Below are 22,047 nucleotides of genomic sequence, written 5' to 3' on the forward strand. Positions count from 1 at the left end.
AGTAACTAAGCAGAAGTCAATAAGACACATATTAATTATTTAACACTTAGGCCAAAGATATAATATACTTAATTACACCTAAAATTGCCTTATAGTGAGCTGCAAAAATCAAAATTATTAAGATAAGTGGTTTGAATAATGGATTCTAAGATATTTTTTGGATTTGGAGAAAGGCATAACATTTTAAGCACAACATATAGATTAAATCTAAGTAAACGCAAAAAGAAAAGTGGCAGATCTAAATAAATGCATTTTTGAATTGCAGGAGACATTTTTACAGCTTTTCTTGAAAGTATATTTCCTGTACAAAGCCTAGTCATTATCATTTAGTTTTAATACAAAGAGTACTGGTACAGGGATTCTATTCATGTAGGGGACACATACATGTACTTCTAATACATAAAACTGCTATAATGACTCAACTAGAAAACCCCTAATTATTTAACACAGCCTAAAAGGATTTTCGAAAATCCGTGAGAAAGAATGAATAACAATCAATTGTCCAGACACAGCTTTTTAAAGGGACACCAAGTCTTGTCTTAGGATTAAAATAGAAGAACAAATTGCTTTGAACAATGACGAACTTGAAACCCACAACAAAAAAATGGGAAGCACTTAAACATACAATATAATTTAATAATAAAAGACACAATTAGCCATACAAAGAAATCTTAGACTTCAAAAATAAAAAACAAAAACATTAATGGAATCTAATACAAGGGACACCGATCGTATAAACATCATACGATCGGGTGTGTATGCAATGTGTATGTGTGCGTGCATGTGTGCGCGTGTGGGAGCGAGTGTTTGTACGTGTGCATGTGTGAGAGCATTATTGTTTCTGAATATATGTATATCCTATCAAAATACATAGATATGTTGTTTATGTTGAGAATTTAAAACTGTACTGATATATATATCTATGTGAAAAATAAATGAGAAAAAAAGAGTATTGTCTTAGGCTTACAATGTTAAGATTTACTCTTAGATTATAACCTGGCCCCAATTTCTCGAAATTTCTTAAGCATAACAGGCATTAGCCAAAATACATACTTAAAATTAATGTTGATCAATGAAAATCTGGTTAATTGTGATTTTAATACAGATCATGTTTATTTAATTTCTTAAAACTCTTAAAGAAGTAAATATTACTCAAATTATAGTAATCAAAATAAGCGAGCTTAGCTTAATCCTGATATAAAGGACTTAAGAAGTTTCGAGAAGTTAGGGCCTGCAGGGGGTCAGTTCAAGAAGAATTCTATGCGTGATTTATGACACCAAAGGGACAGTTCAACATTGCAGGGGGTCGTGTCATCAAAAATCTATACTTAGGAGGAAATATGTAAAGGACTTAAAACAGTGCAGAACACTTCTCCTGGAAACATCGCTTTATAAAGTACAAAATTGCTACTAGAATTCTTTTTAAAAATGCCTTCACTACTATTGTTGAAAAAATTTATTAGGCCAAAAAATTACAGCCTTTTCAGAAACAGGTAAGGTTAAAGTATGCTTATTTTTTTATTAGGCTTTTTTGTAATATATTGTCATCATTGGAGAATTGTGTAAAATTAATCATCTTTATAAATCTTTAATCAAAGGTTTTAAACAACATATATGACTGTTTTCGTGGCCTAGTGGTTAAGGCGTCTGCCTACGGAAAGGAGGGTCGAAGGTTTTGAGTCTCACACAGGTTTGTTCTGACATGGCCGGTTGCCGACCGAGCAGCTAGTAAAATCGAGGGGTACCGATTGCCCGCCAGGTGCCTGGCATATGGGATAAGAATCAGGGTAAAGATGTTCTTGAATGTTGGTGTCTCATAACCAGAAGGGCTACCCTTAACTAAGAGGGGTGACACTATAATAAACAACTCTTTACTTTTTATCATAACACGTGCATACAGAATTTTTTGTTTGTTTAAAAGAATAGAGTCGGCAACTATTTTGTACATTAACGTTGGGTAACCCGTACATATTAATGTTTTTTTGAAGCCTAAATAGTAAGAAAATGCTCCTATGATTAATTCTTAATGGAACTGATGGAACTTTTCAATTAAACCAACTCAGATTAAAATTAAATTTAAGATTATAATCTGAGTGTTTTGATTGGCCTGTAATTTAAAATTCATTGGCCAGTAGACTTAATAAAATCAGGCATATCAATAATTAGAATATTATAAAGCCCAGATGTTCTTGCCTTAATTCATACTGTGCCTTTAAGCCATCTGTTCCCCACGAAACTGCATTTTAATAATTAATTAACTAAATACCCCATGAAAATCAATTATCCTTGCTTTGTGGGGAAACAACATGGAAGAAAATCTGGCTCCACCATTTTACACTCTTTATCAATTTAAAACCCAATTACCTATGAAGCAAGAAGATGATGGCCCCAATTTTTCGAAACTTTATAAACAGGCTTTTAAAAATAGCATATTTCATTTAGCCAAAATACATGCATAAATTTGATTTCAATAAATGAAAAATTGTTTATAGTGATAATAACAAAGATAATTCCTATTTAAAATCCTGTTATAAGGGAAGATTCGAGAAAAATTGTCGCCAGATGATATAACTTGAAGTCTATGATCTTAAGATATTTTACAACGACGGAACAAAAATTAAACTTATTTAGCAAGCAATATTTCTTGAAAGTGTTGAAACAAGTAACTCGACATTTCAAAGGTGTAAGCTTTCTATATTCGATGTGCAAAATTACTGAATATAATAGGACCAAAGTCAGGGGTGTTTAATATAGTGAGACATATATAGGACCCTGGTTTAATGCCCAGCCTGGAGACATTTTATGAAGGGTTCTTGTTCAGCCTAAAACTGCCAAAAGCCCCAGTCACAACAAAATTGTGACCCAAATGCTACCCTACCGGGACAATGTTTTGGGACAATGTTTTTTTCGCTATGGTAATGCTACAAGGTTTCAGAGCAGACGCAAAATGCACCCACAATAGAGTGGCTGGCTAGTAACCATGAAAAGGCTGAGTTAACAGATTTAACAGTATTATAGCTTCATTGTCAATTACTGCAATGAAAGATGTCCCTTCCCTAAGCCGAGAAGAACAGACGATTAACAGGCTTTAAAAATAAATTTGAGGTAACTTATTAGAATGTTGTTTTTTTTAACCAAAATATCGAACCATATGTAACAGTTAATTAATAAAACCATTATTAATCAGGTGATTTCATATTGACGGAGTTATTTGTCCTTTCGGGCTCAGGGAAATAAACTAACCTTGGACAAATAACTAGGCTAATATGGAAACACCTAATTAATAACATTATAATTCTTCTTAACCATAGTTAACCATTCCAACGGCATAATACCTTCATCATCAAACTTCAGCGAGAAGACGTCCCGACTATACGCGGAGAAGCACTGACAGAGTTGTTGACTCTTGTAGAAGCGGCACATCGTCAACGTTCGCAGAGGTTGTAACATGTGGGTCAACGTGATTACCCCAACAAGCAGACAGAGGAATGCGGAGGCTACGTTGATACCGACAGTAGCTAGGACCTGAAAACATAGTAAAATATTAAACATAATGCCAAGATATTTGACGCATCACATCGTCAACGTTCGCAGAGGTTGTAACATGTGGGTCAACGTGATTACCCCAACAAGCAGACAGAGGAATGCGGAGGCTACGTTGATACCGACAGTAGCTAGGACCTGAAAACATAGTAAAATATTAAACATAATGCCAAGATATTTGACGCATCACATCGTCAACGTTCGCAGAGGTTGTAACATGTGGGTCAACGTGATTACCCCAACAAGCAGACAGAGGAATGCGGAGGCTACGTTGATACCGACAGTAGCTAGGACCTGAAAACATAGTAAAATATTAAACATAATGCCAAGATATTTGACGCATCACATCGTCAACGTTCGCAGAGGTTGTAACATGTGGGTCAACGTGATTACCCCAACAAGCAAACAGAGGAATGCTGAGGCTACGTTGATACCAACAGTTAGCTAGGACCTGAAAATATAATAAATTTTTAAAATAATAACGAAGTATTTGACACATCACATCATCTACATTCAAAGAGACTGTAACATGCAACATTATTCCTCTGACTAGGATACAAAGAAATGCTGAAGCTACGCTGATACTGACAGAAGCTACTGGACCTGATAATACATTAAGCATTACGAGGTATTTGACACATTGTATCGGCAACATTTGCAGAGGTTGTAACATGGCGTCAATGTTATAACTCAAACTAGGATACAAAGAGATGCTGAGGCTAAGTTGATACAAAAGTAGCTAGAACCTGAAAATATAATAAATTTTTAAAATAATAACAAAGTATTTGACACATTCGTATCATCAACATATGAAAAGATTGTTTCATGGCATCAACGTTATTTAATTCAAACTAGGATACAGAGAGGCTATGATGATACCGACAAGAGTAAAAACCTGAAAAAAACATAAATGATTTAACATCATGAGAAAGTATAAGACATATCAAGCCAGCCCTTTTTTTATGGCAAATTTGGGGCCGATATTGGGCCCCATTCCCCATGGAGTAAAGTATATATTTTTCCCCAGGTTGTGTCAAAAATTCCCCCATTGTGGAAATTTTATTTTACTACTATCTGTAGAAGTCATATTTTCATTGTCAAACTGTGAAAACTGGTAAAGATCAGGTGGGCACCATGTTAAGTTTCAAACAATCGATAATCTAGCTTGCATGATGGTAACATGATTTTTGCAATATACAAGTTAAATTTCCCCTGTCAAAAGGCCCCGCCATACTCCCAAAATTTGGGGAAAAAGGGCTGCAAGCTCCAATAGGAAAGTACAATGATACAAGTATACTAGGGATAGCCAGGATTTAAGAAGGGCAGGGTGCTGCAGAAAAGGATAGGATTCTAGTGATTGGATAAAAAGGGGACATTAAATCGGGCTATGAAGAACTTGAACATTATGAATTTGGAAATAATGTTTGAAATTGTGTTTACTTGAAGTAATTTAGTCAGACATGCTTTAAGTTTTTTATGTATTTATAATGCTATGAAGGCAGAACTTGATGCCGCGCTGGTCTCCATATGGCAATGAAGGTGCTACAGAAAAAGAACAGAGTGCAACACCCTTCCATAACTGACTTCAGGGCTTTTTCTGTCCATTTTGGGAAAAAGACCCTAGACATTCTTGGAAATTTTGCGTCATGAAAAATGCCGAAATTGGGAAATTTTACAGTTAAAAGAAAAAGCTGTCAAGTCTCCAGCCAATTAGGAAATGATTTAATATTAGTTTATTTTCCCTTTAAAAGACCCAAAATGGCTAAAATAGCATTCCTTGGGGTGTATAAATATCTATTGCAATAAATCATGACAGATAATATTTCATACTGATCTCTGAATGTGATGAAAATAAATGATTTCCGAGTTCAATTAAATTAAAATTTAAAATAAACCAGTACAACTAAAAATACTTCTTCTTTTTTGTGATTTTTTTCTGAAGACTGGGAAAAATATCTCATATTTTGCTTTGGGAATGGGTCCAATAGTCAGACACGTGAGTACTATGGAAAAAGCCCTGGCCCCAATTTCTCGAAACTTCTTAAGCTTAACAGGCTTAAGTAGCTTATTTCAATTAGACAAAATACATACTTAAATTGAATTTTGATAAATGAAAAATGGTTTATTGTGATTATTATAATGATAATTCCTATCTAAAGTATAAAAACTCTTAAAGAAAGTAATATTACGCAATTTATTGTAAACCAAAAATAGTGAGCTTAGCTTAATCCTGTATTAATTAAGGGACTTAAGAAGTTTCGAGAAATCTGGGCCATGACTTTAGCTAATACTTTAAGTTTACATAAGAAAGATAGAGCAGAGTTAATTCCCATAGAAGCTTGAACCTGAAAATGTGATAAAACATATGGCCGAAGAATATGACACATCGTCAACGTTTTCAGCGGTTGTATTATAGATCATTTCTATGCATCAATGTGGTTTTTTGCAACTTATGTTGATTCCCATATAGCTCTAGAACCTGTATGAATCATTTAAAATATTTGGCTGAAATGTATACAAACATAGAAACAGTTTTAAAAATGATAGATGCCGACACAATGTAAACGTGCAGCATGTGGGCGTAATAGCCTGCACCAGCCTTGAGGTTTTGTTGATATTAGGAGTAGATTTATATAAACATGGAAGTTGTTTTTTACATGAATAATACCTTGAAGTACAATTGATTGTACATCTATAGACAAGACATGGGTGGCCGAACATTTACCAAAAACATTTTTTTCCTAGATTTGACAGAAGTTTCTAAACTCAAGATGCATCTTAAAGCTGCACTCTCACAGATCAACTGTTTTGACACAAACAAATAAAATTGGAAGGAGCAAATTTTTGCGTGGAAACCAAATATATTAGACAGTTGACAAAATATCAGATCCCAGTTTTTCATATACATAATGTTTTAATGCTAAAAGCATTACTAACACTTTAGGAAAAATTCTTAGTCTTTTCAACACATCAAAACTGTCTATCTGTGAGAGTGCAGCTTTAAAAATTGTTTCTAAAATCAACATGAAATCCCTTAAAGCGGATATATATATATGTTAATTTGAAACGTGAAAACTAAATATTCTAGCATAAACAACCCTTTTAAGTACAAACAGAATACAATAAAAAGGTCAATCTAGGGTCGTGTGAACACAGCCCCTAGTAATTTAAGTTACCATAGCAACTATTATATCTGAATAGAAAATTTCTGCAATTTGCATTTTTACACAATTACACCCGCAAATCATTTGAAATTAAAGCCCTCTGGTCAAGGGGGAGGACAAAATAAAGCTTAGACATTTGGGTAGTTAAATCTCCACAGAACGAAGAATATCATGTCCCCAATTCAGATAAAACTTCTCCTGAAAAGGATGTTTTTCAAGGCTGAGTGTTGCGTTTTTCAAACTATTATTTTAGACAATATAGAACCAGTGTATGTATAGCACGTGATAATTACGTCATATATACTGCATCGGAAGGCAACATTTTGCCTAAAATAAAGACTAAATCAAAGATAGCATTTCTTTTACTACACCATTTTAAATAAACAAAGGGCAGTCTATGCCGCTTAAGGAGCCGGCCCCGCCTTTGTTATATTACCGAAGTTTGATAAGGTGATTAGTTTCCTCAAACACTTGGACAAACCTTTTTCCAAAATGTTTTGATAGTGCTCCGTCAGACAGCTGTATTGTGAAAAGGTTTGTCGAAGTGTTTTAAGAAACAAAACTCTCAATTTACCTCTGGTGAAAGACCTGAAAGGTGGGAATCCGTAAGCGACGTAGACTGCGCTATGTTTGAATTAAAATGATGAAAAAAATAATGAAGTTATCTTTGTTTAAAGTCTTTATTCGAAGCAAAATATTGCCTTCCGACGTAGCATTTATGACGCAATTAATTTATCACGTGGTATACACACACTGAAAACAGACTAGGTGAAACATGTGAAGAACAACTGGAAATGTGGACATGGAAAACCCAACATGACGTGTTTGTCACAAAGCATATCGATATCTGCCATTATTTTGTTCATTCTCAATAAATGTACAAATTAATAACATCAAATACCTTCCTGGAATATCTCATGAGTGTATGACTTATAATTTTGAAATTATGAGCTACATATGCACAAGTTGAAAAAGTCCCCATTTCAATTTTTTGCTCATTCAAGGGTCAAAACTCTGGTTACACTAAGTGCAGCAGGAATAAAACACCAGGTGTGCACCTCCGTCACCTAAATATCATTCTGCCAGGGACAGCCAAGGGCAAATCTATATGCCAACACTCACCCCAATTTTACTAGTACAGGGAATTCGAGCAAGCCCTGAACGCATTTTACCATTGCAGGGAATTGGAGCAAGCTCTGAACGCATTTTACCGATGCAGGGAATTGGAGCAAGCCCTGAACGCATTTTACCGTTGCAGGGAATTGGAGCAAGCCCTGAACACATTTTACCATTGCAGGGAATTCGAATTCCAGCAAGCCCTGGAAGCATTTTACTAGTGCAGGGAATTCGAGCAAGCCCTGGAAGCATTTTACCAGTGCAGGGAATTCGAGCAAGCCCGGAAAGCATTTTACCAGTGCAGGGAATTCGAGCAAGCCCTAAAAGCATTTTACCAGTACAAGGAATTCGAGCAAGACCGTAAAGCATTTTACCAGTGCAGGGAATTCGAGCAAGCCCTGGAAGCATTTTACCAGTACAAGGAATTCGAGCAAGCCTGGAAAGCATTTTACCAGTATAAGGAATTCGAGCAAGCCCGGAAAGCATTTTACCAGTACAAGGAATTCGAGCAAGACCTTAAAGCATTTTACCAGTACAAGGAATTCGAGCAAGACCTGAAAGCATTTTACCAGTACAAGGAATTCGAGCAAGACCTTAAAGCATTTTACCAGTACAGGGAATTCGAGCAAGCCCTGAAAGCATTTTACCAGTACAAGGAATTCGAGCAAGACCTGAAAGCATTTTACCAGTACAAGGAATTCTAGCAAGACCTTAAAGCATTATACCAGTGCAGGGAATTGGAGCAAGCCCTGAAAGCATTTTACCAGTGCAGGGAATTCGAGCAAGCCCTGAAAGCATTTTACCAGTGCAGGGAATTCGAGCAAGCCCGGAAAGTATTTTACCAGTGCAGGGAATTCGAGCAAGACCTGAAAGCATAAAATTTTGTCTTCTGCAGAGAATTTGAGCAAATCCCGGAAATCACTTCAGGTCTTGCATAAATATCTGGAACCAGTTACAGGGCTTTCTAGATTCACTGAATACCACAATACAAGATCAGATTCTTACCAGTCCTCTGTATCGCTTCCAAAACAGACCACTCACACACAGACCAGCCAACAGCACCTGAAAACACATAGAAAGTAGAATTTTAAATATTAATAAATAATATTATTAACCCTTAGGCTGCTGATGGCGATTTTAAGGGCTTTGCAAACAGCTTGGAACCAGACCAGACGCCGAGTAACTCGGCGCCTGGTCAGGTTCCAAGCTGTTTGCCACTCAGTCAATATATCCCCAAAGTTTTAAGTAAATTAAAAGAAATTTAGAATAAACCAGACGACTTTTTTGAGCAGACGACAATTTACCCAGCATGCAAAGGGTTAAATATATGTAACAACCAAAAGCAACCACTTCACATTTCATAATAAGTTAAACATATATTTTTTATTTTTTGGTCCCTGGAGCAATGATTGATCTGTGGAAATCCACGGATTACACAAATCACAACCCCGATTATTAAACAACAAACTTTTAATTTGGTATCTATTAGATCCGCGGAAATTAACGGATTACACAAATCACAACCCCGATTATAACAGCAAACATTTAATTTTGTATCCATAAGATCCGCGGAAATCCGCGGATTGGACAAATCACATCCCTGATTATTACACAAGAGAAATTTAACCTCGATGAAGTACAGAATCTGAACCTGCAATATGATAAGAAGTGTTTTGTGTTAATTCATCATACCCTAAAATTGAATACTTGTATTTCATAAATGTTTAGCATCTAAATCCCATTCAGCTGTCAATGTACTACCCCCTCTTCCCTCCTTCCCGGGATGATTTATTCCCCCAAGCATTTTTTTTCTTTTCACCTGTTCTTCAAAGTATCAAATGCAGTCACATTAATAAGTAAATGAATAACGGCGTTGGTACTGTAGAAAGAAGGGGAGACACAGATCAAGTTATATATTTTATGTTCTAGAGATATTAAGTCTTATTTTTCTTATGTTTGATAAGAAGAATTCAATTCAGGCAATTTAGGCAGTGGTCGAAATTAGCACAAGCCTGCAAGCCATGCACTGCAGTGTGTTTTTTTCAGCCCTATTCCCCCCCCCCTTCCCCCCGCCCTTTTTTTGGAAGTGCATAGACCCCTTAAGATTTAGCAAACAAGTTGAACATAAAAATATATAAATCAGTCTTTTTCACCTTGTTGCCAAAATGACCCTATTTTCCCCTATCGAAGGACCCCACCACCATGCCTTTGAAAGTGAAAAAAACCACTTCACTAATAATCTTGTCCAAAATTTGAATTTACATACATGTACATCTAAAAATTTAGCAGGGTTTGTACCATCATTTTGAAGGCCAGTAGTTATGTTATCAAAATACAATAAAGGAGTCAAAAATGATATATTTATAAGCTTAGCGATATATCTACATAAACTATTATAAATGTTGATGTGCATTGATAAATATCCAAAAACGAATACATACTCCTAAAATAAACCATAAAAAAATAGTAATAATTTTTTTTTTTTCATTGTTGAAATTCTAAAAGTTGGATATTTTTAAAAAAAATTGGAGCTGTATTTATTTATGAAATACAGGTGGCTAGACTATTTATGTTTTGTAAGCATAAAGAATTTTAGCATTTTAGTAATGTAATTATCATGTATTAAGTCAATTTTGAAGATACGATCTTAAGGAAATGTAAACTTATATTTAAGGTAAGCCAGCCATCAAAAGATGCAAAGATGTGTTAGGGCTAACAATACAAAATGTTAACTTTCAGTAACCAGATCCTACCTAATGAATGCCACCAACCTTAATATTAATTGATTTCAAAAAGAAAAAAAAATGGTCTTCCCACTATATATAAACCCAAGTTTTCTTTAAAAATGAACCATCATTAATTTTTAATGAATCATTAAGCTCCATTACAGTGCAGAATATATAGCTCCATTACAGTGCAGAATATATAGCTCCATTACAGTGCAGAATATATAGCTCCATTACAGTGCAGAATATATAGCTCCATTACAGTGCAGAATATATAGCTCCATTACAGTGCAGAATATATAGCTCCATTACAGTGCAGAATATATGAGTGACTTCTTAAGGAAAAAGCGCTTTTTCAAGAAAATGATCTTGACATAAAGAATATTAAAAAAAATGAAAAAAAAAATCCCTACCTGGTAATTTTTTTCTGACATTTTTTTGTAAGGCTTTAGTATATTTTAGATATTAACATCAAGATTATTATTATGTTTAGTTTATATTGATTAACCATTATAATTTTTGCATGGACTATATCTTTGAATAACACCATAACGACACCACCATCATGATAGTGTATATTAAAGGGAGGTAATGAAACAGAAAAATTACTATGATATATAAATAGCAATTTTATTAATTTGTTTCTTTAATAGGGCCTAAAAAAATATTGTTTGGTTAGGGTTACATCCTTTTCAAAAATAGGTAGGGTAGGTAGGCTTTTTTTTTTTTTTTTTTTTTTATTAGGCTTTATATAAGAATGTCATTTTCATCATTGGAGAATGGTGTTAAAGTTATCTTCTATATAAGCAATTAAGGTTTTAAACTACATATTGAAAAGCAAAAAAAAAAAGAAAAAAAAAAAATTATTATTTTTTTTAGTTTTCCATTTTTTTTTCAAACTGACTATAAAAACGTTAGGGTCGGCGCCTATTCCGTAGGTAAGGTCGGGTAACCCGAACCAAATGTATTTTTTTTTAGGCCTAGCATAATATTCATTTAGATACATTTAGATTTATTCATTTATGTGCATATGAAATTGTAGATAGGTATCAAGTACTAGGCTTAATCATTTAAAGAATACATTCGTGGATGTTTAAAGGTTGACCCACTGCCACTCATGCGATACACACTCCCTGCGTCAGAGTTTGTGTTAACAATGTGTCAGCCAATGAGGTTGTATTCAAGTCAGTTCGATGACCTGAATTAAAATGGTAATGATAAAGAAGGGCTCGTTTGCTTTGCTCACTCTGCCTATTCTTAATCATTAAGATTTTTATTCATGTCATCTAACTATTACATATATAATATTATATATATTTATATATAAATGTAAAAAAACCTCTCGGTGAAAACTTTCAAAAATAATGACAAGTAATAATGACAAGTAACAGTCTGTTTACTTAAAATAAAACTTCCATTACCGTTAGCATTTTGTTTTGGTCTGATGATGGATGAAATACCTTAACCAAAACTGTGGTAACAGGTTGATAAAATTAAGCTCGGTTTCACGCTTGAAAGATCGCATTAAAACCTGACACAAGCTTGCCACGATATCTGATACGCGCTCATGGTTTGGCATGCGATGAAAGTGTGCCTGGCGTAATGTCAGTATTTATGCATGTTCTGGTTACGTGGTTAATAACGATAGATGTTATTTATCGTCAACAAAATGATACGGCATATTTGAAGTTTAAATTTACTTTGATAAATTAATGAATTTGTTTTTAAAGGGAAATCATACACCCCTGAGAAGGGATTTCCTTCTAAATATCTAATGAAAAGGGTTCCGGTTGATGTAAATAGTTTTTAATATTTAATTAAAGATATAATATGTAACCAGGTTTTTAAAAGGAAATGGTACTGTAGATGGAAGACACTGGGTGCTTAGGGAGAAAAGGGCATATTATTTATGGCAGTGAAGAATTTAGTAAATTTAGTAAACAAAGTAAATTTAACAAACAAGTAGGAATACTTCTTAAATTGTAGTATTGATAGGTCTCAACTGCAAAATATCTGGATGAATGGATGGGATAGGATGGGATGGATGAATGGATGGGATTGGATGGGATTGGATGGGATGGGATGGGATGGGATGGGATGGGATGGGATGGGATGGGATGGGATGGGATGGGATGGGATGGTATAGGATAGGATAGGATTGGATGGGATAGTATTGGATGGGATGGGATGGGATGGGATGGGATGGGATGGGATGGGATGGGATGGGATGGGATGGGATAGGATTGGATGGGATAGGATTGGATGGGATGAATGGATGGGATGGGATGGGATGGGATGGATGGATGGATGGATGGATGGATGGATGGATGGATGGATGGATGGATGGATGGATGGATGGATGGATGGATGGATGGATGGATGGATGGATGGATGGATGGATGGATGGATGGGGATGGGATGGGATTGGATTGGATTGGATGGATGGGATGGGATGGGATGGGATTGGATGGATGGATGGATGGATGGATGGATGGATGGGATGGGATGGGATGGGATGGGATGGGATGGGATGGGATGGGATGGGATGGGATGGGATGGATGGATGGGATGGGATTGGATGGGATGGGATAGGATTGGATGGGATGAATGGGATGGGATGGGATGGGATGGGATTGGATGGGATGGGATGGGATGGGATGGGATGGGATGGGATGGGATGGGATGGGATGGGATGGATGGATGGATGGATGGATGGATGGATGGATGGATGGATGGATGGATGGATGGATGGATGGATGGATGGATGGATGGATGGATGGATGGATGGATGGATGGATGGATGGATGGATGGATGGATGGATGGATGGATGGATGGATGGATGGATGGATGTTGATGTGGATGGATGTGGATGTACAGATCAATGGATGGACAGATCAATGGATGGACAGATCAATGGATGGATGGATCAATGGATGGAAGGATCAATGTATGGATGGATCAATGGATGGACAGATCAATGGATGGACAGATCAATGGATGGACGGATCAATGGATGGATGGATCAATGGATGGATGGATCAATGAACAATGGATGGACAGATCAATGGATGGACCGATCAATGGATAGACAGATCAATGGATGGACAGATCAATAGATGGATGGATGGATGGATCAATGGATGGATGGATCAATGGATGGACGGATCAATGGATGGATGGCTCAATGGATGGACGGATCAATGGATGGATGGATCAATGGATGAATTTATCGATGGATGGATTTATCGATGGATGGAAGGATCAATGGATGGACGGATCAATGGATGGACAGATCAATGGATTGATGTGTATTGACGGATAAAACAAATTTATAATTATACTTAATAATTATTAGTATAGAATCCCAGTCCTCAAAAAAAAGCAAAAAGGTGAGGCCTACCCTATTTTTTTTAGTTGTAAATGGAACTTTTTTTTGGGGGGGGGGGCTTATAATGGTCTGAACAATTTTAAAGTTTCCATTTACTTCAAATCACCTTTCGCTATTTTAAAACATAAAGGGCCGTCTTCAACTCCTCTCTGCCCAACCATTAAAGATAAATCACTTTATCAGTGAAAAACATCTCTCCCTTTTTTCCGACCAATTACACATCTATATCAGGTTCAAAATCATCAAAGAACATTTTTGTGCTTTACCTTAAAAACATTTCATGAAAAATTATTGAATAACACAAAATATCGAAGCAGTTGTAGAATGACACACTTTTTGTATTTATACAAACAAATAATTTAGTTTTTATCGACTATTTTATTGTTTTAACAACAGCAAAATGAATGTTTATCGCAAAATACTGTTTAAAATACCATCATATATTATTGTATATAACGAAATTGAAAACTACATCAATACATGAGATTCATTTAATGTGATAGATTTGTTTAAGATGTAAAAAGACAATGTATGTGGACATTTAACCCCATTTATTAAAAAAACTACTGGTATTAAAAATTCATTATACAATTATTTCCACATAATATAGTACTAAATTGGTCTTTGAAGGTATTAAATAAAAGATATTTGTTTCACTACCATCATAGACAAAAACATAATCAATTTATTTAAAACATTCAACAGTCCATCAGACCTTGTTAAATTTAATAGTACATTGCAACCTGTCAAACCAGGTACGATATAACCTACATGTAAATAACACAATCACATGACAGTCACATGACCATACAATTGAGCAGGTGCATTTACTGAATGGTTGCACTTAATGATCACACTGGTTGTGCGAAACACATTGATATGAGAATAAAATAGAAAAGCTACAAGTATTAAAATTCCTTTAGAAGTGGTCATATTTCATTGTAAAAACTTGTCCTAAAAGCATTGAACATTTAAATAGCTCTTTTGAGCACAAACCACTTTTTGTAGTGGTTTTCAGTTTTTATGGGACTCATTATGATTTAAAAAAAAAATTATGTCTGAATAGGCTTTTGAATATTGTAAATAAATAATAAAATTTCGACAAGATTTTCTGGCGTCTTTAGTCAGATATTCTATTAATTCTTTTTTTTTCAGATACAGATTTTTTTAATAGAATTAATATAACTAAATTATTTAATTTTCCCATAATATTTTTTGATGAATAGTAAAATAATAATAATAACCAATAATAATATTTCAACAGTGATCTGTTTGAATTGTCCATTCATTTTTAATGTGCACCTAGCTATATTAAAGTATTGTACTTTGCCGGCTATTATAATCATACAGTCTCAACTTTTGGGCTCATTTTCAGATTTGTTAAAATTTTATGTACAAAAAATTTTAGTTGCAAAAACAAATCTTTAAAACATGTTTAAATAATTAACTCAAAATAAATTAAATTACCGTGAGACAATGAAATAATCTAAAGTTTTAATCTTATCAAAGATTTCATAGTAAACCCACCCATTTCAAATAATGAGCCAAGATGTTAATCATTTAAATACCGTATTGTTTATAATAAATAGCTCAAACTACTTGTGTGTTAATTGACTCAAATCTGGTAATCAAATCCAGTTCATGAATCAATGATATCGAGAAATGTAATATTTTGGACTAAATCTGATATGTTTTTGTTTTATTATTTTGAGATTTTAAAAGCAGAATGATAATTTCGGCAGTTTTAGCTACTTTGAACATACATCTAGAAATTTGGCAGTGACTCTGAGGGCTTTAATGCTTGTGACACAGATAAAGGGGCAGACGGTTCTGAGGTGATTGTCCTATGTCTTTAACATGTAGACCTAGAATAATTAGTAGTACCTATACCTGGTGGGGATGTAAATGCAAGGGCCATTTTCATGAAGAATCAATATGAGCTTTTTCGTTCCTACATGCATTAAGTTCATCGTAACTCAGGGTTTTCCGAATCCCGGGACAATTAAATACTGTTTAGGGCAAGTCAAAGTTCCCAGGTGGATGCCCGAATGGGCAAGTGCATTTATCCAAAATTTAGATCCCTCTGTTTTCATAATTTCTTCAGCAACAATTCATAAATCTTGATTAAACGTTAACATTATAATTAAAATTGAGTTTATTACATTTACGCATGAATTGGTTGTTTTGGGCAAGTAAAACTGTTTTGAGGCAAGTGTTTTTCTTCAATGACTTGCCCGAAAGCACAAGTTCTGAAATATTTTTAAGGCAAAGACTGTACATGTAGGTGAAATTTTCAAAATGGTGAAATTCTCTTAAAGAAATCTTGATAAAATGCCAACCAGCTCCACTCGAAGCCCCCTCCGCCCCCAAACCCCATCCATTCCCCCTCCACTCCTAACCCCTACCACTTACACCCCACTTCCAACCCTGCCTAATTCCCAATCCATCCCCACCCGCAAGTTCAATCCCATGAAACAGACTCCAGTACATCAAACAGTGGTCTAGTGGTATTACACTTGGGATTGAAAAATTGGGGGTGGGGGGGGGTCTGCAAAGTCTTAAGTGAGCTTTATGAGTCTTCCTTACCAAAGACGGGAAAAATACTTTTGGGACATTAACACTTTCACGTGTAAGACATCTTAATTCAATATGTCTCATAAAGGATTTCGCCCTTTCCTCTCAATGGGCTTTCGGTCTTCACTGTTTATACTGTTTGTAGGTGATGTAGGTTTCTATAGAGGCTCTTTTGATGGCTCTCTTGACTTCAAATAAGAAGCAAAGAAATATTTATTTATTCATTTTTTTGAGGGGGGGGGGGGGTCACAGGAGCCAGTAGATCCACGTTAATGGTGAAAAAAACACTAAAAAGCCATCTTTGTTAATTCCACAAAACATAAACAAAACCACTTTTATAAAACGGCAAGCATGACAGATAGGATCATTACACATGATAATTTCTTTAAACCTTGTACCCCCCCCCCCTCCCCCTGTTACATGGGAGATTAACAAAGTCATATATACTGTTTACTTCAACACAACATAAACAAAACCACTGAACAGCAAGCATGACAGGTATGATTATTACAATCGCAATTTCCAATGGACAAGATAATGTCTTAAAACTTGTATGCCCTTGTAACATGTGAGATTCACAAAGTCATCCTTTTTACTTTGATATGACATAAACAAAACCACTAAACCACTAGAATGACAGGTACAATCATTACAATTTCAATTTCAGATGGCCATGATTATCTTTAATGATCCTTTCGTTCCATGCTAAAAGACACTAAGTAACTCCTACCAGCCATTTTGATAGTTCATTTTGACAATGCTCCGAATACAGCTTCTAAAATCAATTGTAATTCAAATTCTGAGTTCAAGTTGAGGAGACAAAAAAGAACTGTTGAAGTCAATTAAATGACATAATTCAGTACTAAACATACTTTGGAAGTCTTCCGAAAATTGAAAAAAGAAGCTGAAATCCCGATGAGACATTTTGAGGAGAAAATAAATGGCCAGTGATTTTAAACCCAGACTTTAACAATAAAATATTGGGATAAAGAAAAAGGGGAAATTCACAACAATAGCTGTAATCATGAGAAAATGGGGTTTTAAATTGAAATAGCCACTGGCAGTAACATACCAATGAAAAAAGGTTTAATAATATCATTGTATCTTAAATTCATACAAACATTTCTTAAGTTTCCAGCCTGAAAATTGTAACCATTCTTGAGTACAGCGATACTTTTAAACAAGCTCAAATAACAATTATAGTATGAACTCGCTTAATATTCATTATTCTTACAAGTGCGTTGCAGTTTTACATTTCGGAAGTAATATGAAATTATAGGGTTGGCACTTACACTTGTTAACGTTTTCATTTCACGGAAAACTTGAACCTTTTTTTTATCATATGCTGCACACATAAAAAAAACATAATATTAAAGGCTAATCAAAAATAATGATTTGGTTTCTATTACATTCTGACAGAAAACAGGCGCAGCTTTATCTATAGGGAATTAACATTTTATCTTGGAAAATTATTTAATAGCATATAAAGTATGAATATCATCAAACTGTTATACACATTCTGACATTAATAAATACTGCCAAAAATGTAACAAAATCATATACAAAAGTTACACTTTTTTTCTCTTTTAATTATGATTAGGGTCGCTGGACTTAAACTAGCTACATGTACATGCACACTCTCACAGATTTACCATTTTACAACTTTTTTTATTTTTTGTCTTGGAAAGAGCAAATTTTTGCATAAATATCTGCAAACCAATGGTATAAGATTGCTGACAAAAAAAAAAAGATCGTACATTTTCATATTTCCGTTTGAAAATTAATGTTTTATTAACGGTTTAAGAAAAATGCATAAAACATCAACTTTTGAACTTAAATATAAAAACCTGCGATCTTGTTTTTTGTCACCAGTATTATATAACCGGTTTCCATGGATTTTCGCAATAATTGGCTCGTTCCAAGACAAAAAATAAAGAAGTTGTAAAAACGTTCAATCTGTGAGAGTGCAGCTTTAAAAATAGAGTCAATAGAGTAACAGGAACCACAACATTAATCGTGTCACGCCTAATCTGCAGGAATCAGTATTGTATTTCACTTCACCAGTCAAGGTTCAAGATTTTATATCTGAGAAACTGCAGTGTTGTGCTTTCACAGGAGAAAAGTCATAAGAGAAAAAAACACTTTTCAATAACAAGGAAATCTCAGCCAGTTATCAGCTTAAGTTAAGCTCCAAAACCAAGAAATGTTGTTCTTTTAAATGCTTTTCACTCAGCTGCTAAAATCTAAATTTGATACTTTTACTGAATTTACAAGTGGTGGGAATGAAAAGCGCGCCAATGATTCCAGTTTGACTATCGATAATCGGTTCCTCTCAAGTAACCAATTATCGATAGTTTCAACAATCGGTTTTTAACAATTCCTTAATAGTAGTTTTAATTTTGTACCATAACTCATTCTCCTTAATTATGCTTAAAATGTTATGAGTATCATGTATAAATGTTTTAATTTACATGTATCTAGTGTTGTTGTTGCTTTCGGCCATATATTGTTAACATTAACCACTGAACACTTCCATTTTAAATGAATAAATAAACTCAAAGAAGAAAATAGGTGAAAAGATAAAACCAAACACAAATAACGAGAGGAAAGAAGAAAAACAACTCGCCAGTTGAATCGATGATTAACAAATACAATTGATTGTCGCCAATTTCAGGCGCAACCAATCAATTTTCGATGATAATCTATCATCAGAACATCACTAGAATTTACCATGTCTAGTGTTTCCTTTCTTCACATGACTTGACATTTAAACCTCAACATTGGAATGGCACTGTTCAATAACAAGCATGAGGGGAAATCATAATGTTATTCATTTAAACCTAAACGCTAGTTATTTAACGATGTCCTTGACAATATTGTAAAACAACAACAATTTGAATCACTACCTAAAAATACTGAATTAAACACTTGCATGGAAGCGTTCACAGATGTATAATTAATCTGAAATACTACTAGTTGTGGGTGCAGGAACTATTTTCATTATGGCAGGGAAAAGTATATTTCCTTAACACTAAATAGTTATAGAATGTGAGTTTGGTTGGACTGGTCACCAAGCCAGACAAGTGGGTTTTCTTGGGGTTCTCTGGCTTTCCCAACAGCACAAGACAACACTCTCGCGCAATAGTGCCACCTGCAAGAGTGACTTAATCTAAGTTAGAAACTTAGAATTCTGAATACAACCTACATCTTAAGCCAATGAAATTGCAGATAGGTTATTCATTAATTAAGACTTAATCATTAAGAATTTCAACTTTCGCTGGTGTTTAAAGGTCCCCCTACTGCCACTCATCAGATACATACTCCTTAGATGCCAGATTATGTGTAGTCAATGTATCAGCAAATGAGGATGTATTTGAAGTCAGTTACACGACCTGAAGTAATTCCTTAATGATAAAGAAGGACTCGTTAGCTATACTGATTATACTCACTCGGCCCAATCTTAATCATTAAGAATAAGAATTTACTTCATGTCATCTAACTATAACTTAATATTATAACTTTCTTCGCAATTGTTGTAAAATAATTAAAGTTTAAACTAAATTCTGGCTTATCAATACTTAATGATAATACCATGTTCTTAATGTCTGAAATATTAATTAATACCTTGATAAGAACTTTCGTGATTTAAATATCAAATTACTTTCCTAAATTAGATCTACTTTTGAAGCAATATAAATTAACCATTCTACCATTAAAAATTCTTCAAGAACCAATTAACAAAATAATTAAATACAAGAGTAAACTGCTTTTCGAATAAATCAAACTGACTTAAAATCATTTTAAATGAAAGCAGAACTTTTCGCCCAATTGAAAATTCTAAGAAAAATCTTCCAATATTTCGCAGACAAGAATATCTGGCAACTACCGTGGGAATCTGACTTCCACCATGGCTGAGGAAAAATATCTGGGTAATTAAATTATTAGCTTGGATTCAAAGCATAGCAGGCTTATTTTTGGAGAAATATTTTTGTTCACTAGTTAGCCACCATCACAATTGATCTTTCATTTGCCAAAATAGAACGGGTGCGGGTGCGCAGAGCCTAGAATGTCGCAATTCCGGTCCTCAAGCCTTAAAGGCCTGGCAGTTTGTGTCATAATATAAAGTTTTTTAAGGGCTGTTATTTATGTCCTGTATGTAAACCATGTACAAGTGGTTTAATGTATTTTTTTCTCTTCTTTTTTCTTTATCTGCTCTTTATTCATCATTATTTTTTAAGGTCAAGTTTTTCTCCTTTCCAATACTTACCATTGAATACAAGGGGTGGTTATTTGTGATTTTTCACTACCAGACCTTTCAAAAACAAGTATTCCTGACAAAATAAATATGGGGGAAATTAATCACTTAAACATTACATTTGGGGAGATATTTCTGGGGAGCAATTAAAAAAAAACACTTGGAATTATGCCTGCTTTAGTATTAGGTCATTGAAAATGGGTCAGAATTTCTGACCAATGAGATGCTTATAATTTCTGACCAATGAGATGCCTATATTTTCTGATCCATTGGTTGCCTATAATTTCTGACCCATAAGTTGCCAAAAAAATTCTGACCCAAAAGTTGCCTATATTTTCTGACCCATAAGTTGCCTACAATTTCTGACCATTAAGTTGCCTATAATTTCTGACCCATAAGTTGCCTATAATTTCTGACCCATATGTTGCCTACAATTTCTGACCCATAAGTTGCCTACAATTTCTGACCCATAAGTTGCCTATAATTTCTGACCCATAAGTTGCCTATAATTTCTGACCCACAAGTTGCCTACAATTTCTGACCCATAAGTTGCCTATAATTTCTGACCCATAAGTTGCTTATAATTTCTGACCCATCTTATTGGTCAGAAATTGTAGGCATTTAATTAGTCTGAAATTATAAGCATTTCTTGGGTCAGAAATTATACTAGGCATCTCTTGACAAGAAGATATAGGCATCTGATGTGTCAGAAATTATAGGTATCTCATAGGTCAGAAATTATAGGCATCTCGCAGGTCAGAAAATATAGGCATCTCATTGGTTAGAAATTATAGGCATCTAATGGGTCAGAAATTATAGGCATCTCATTGGTCAGAAATTATAGGCAACTCACGGGTCAGAAATTATAGGCATCTCATTGGTCAGAAATTATAGGCATCTCATTGGTCAGAAATTATAGGCAAAATTATTAGGACGTTGCCCTAGAACCAAATGATTTTAGGTCTGACTAAACATGCTAGGAAATGGTGGTTGCTTTCCAATTTCAAGAAAATATACATTGTTCTTTTGAAAAAGCTAGCTAACTGATATCATTTCCATTTGCCCACATTGACTCATAATAAGCTGATGGATGTTTTAACCTTTATTGAATACATTGGTAGCATCTTGTATAATGTCAATTTACTAATCAGGATACTGTGAGTTTTTCTATTTAATTGAGTTTTTCAAAGACAAAATTTGAGCATACATAAATATCAACATTTGTCGAAGTGTTCCAGTCTTCAGTATCTTAGTTTGAACACTCCTAACGATTTGCCACA

General features: G+C 34.5%; 1 protein-coding gene across 1 annotated transcript in view; it reads right to left on the reverse strand.

Annotated features, from left to right (window-relative positions):
* Positions 1-22,047, reverse strand: part of LOC128221603 (uncharacterized) — a 35,048-nt gene that overhangs the window by 8,299 nt on the left and 4,702 nt on the right. The window contains exons 3-6 of the mRNA XM_052930209.1: positions 8,829-8,885; positions 3,734-3,837; positions 3,617-3,674; positions 3,336-3,525 (exon numbers count right to left, since the gene is read on the reverse strand). Coding sequence (XP_052786169.1) covers positions 3,336-3,525; positions 3,617-3,674; positions 3,734-3,837; positions 8,829-8,885 — 409 coding nt within the window. The remainder of the gene's footprint in view (positions 1-3,335; positions 3,526-3,616; positions 3,675-3,733; positions 3,838-8,828; positions 8,886-22,047) is intronic.

This window comes from Mya arenaria, chromosome 16 (genome assembly GCF_026914265.1).
Source record: "Mya arenaria isolate MELC-2E11 chromosome 16, ASM2691426v1".
Taxonomy (NCBI): Eukaryota; Metazoa; Mollusca; class Bivalvia; order Myida; family Myidae; genus Mya; species Mya arenaria.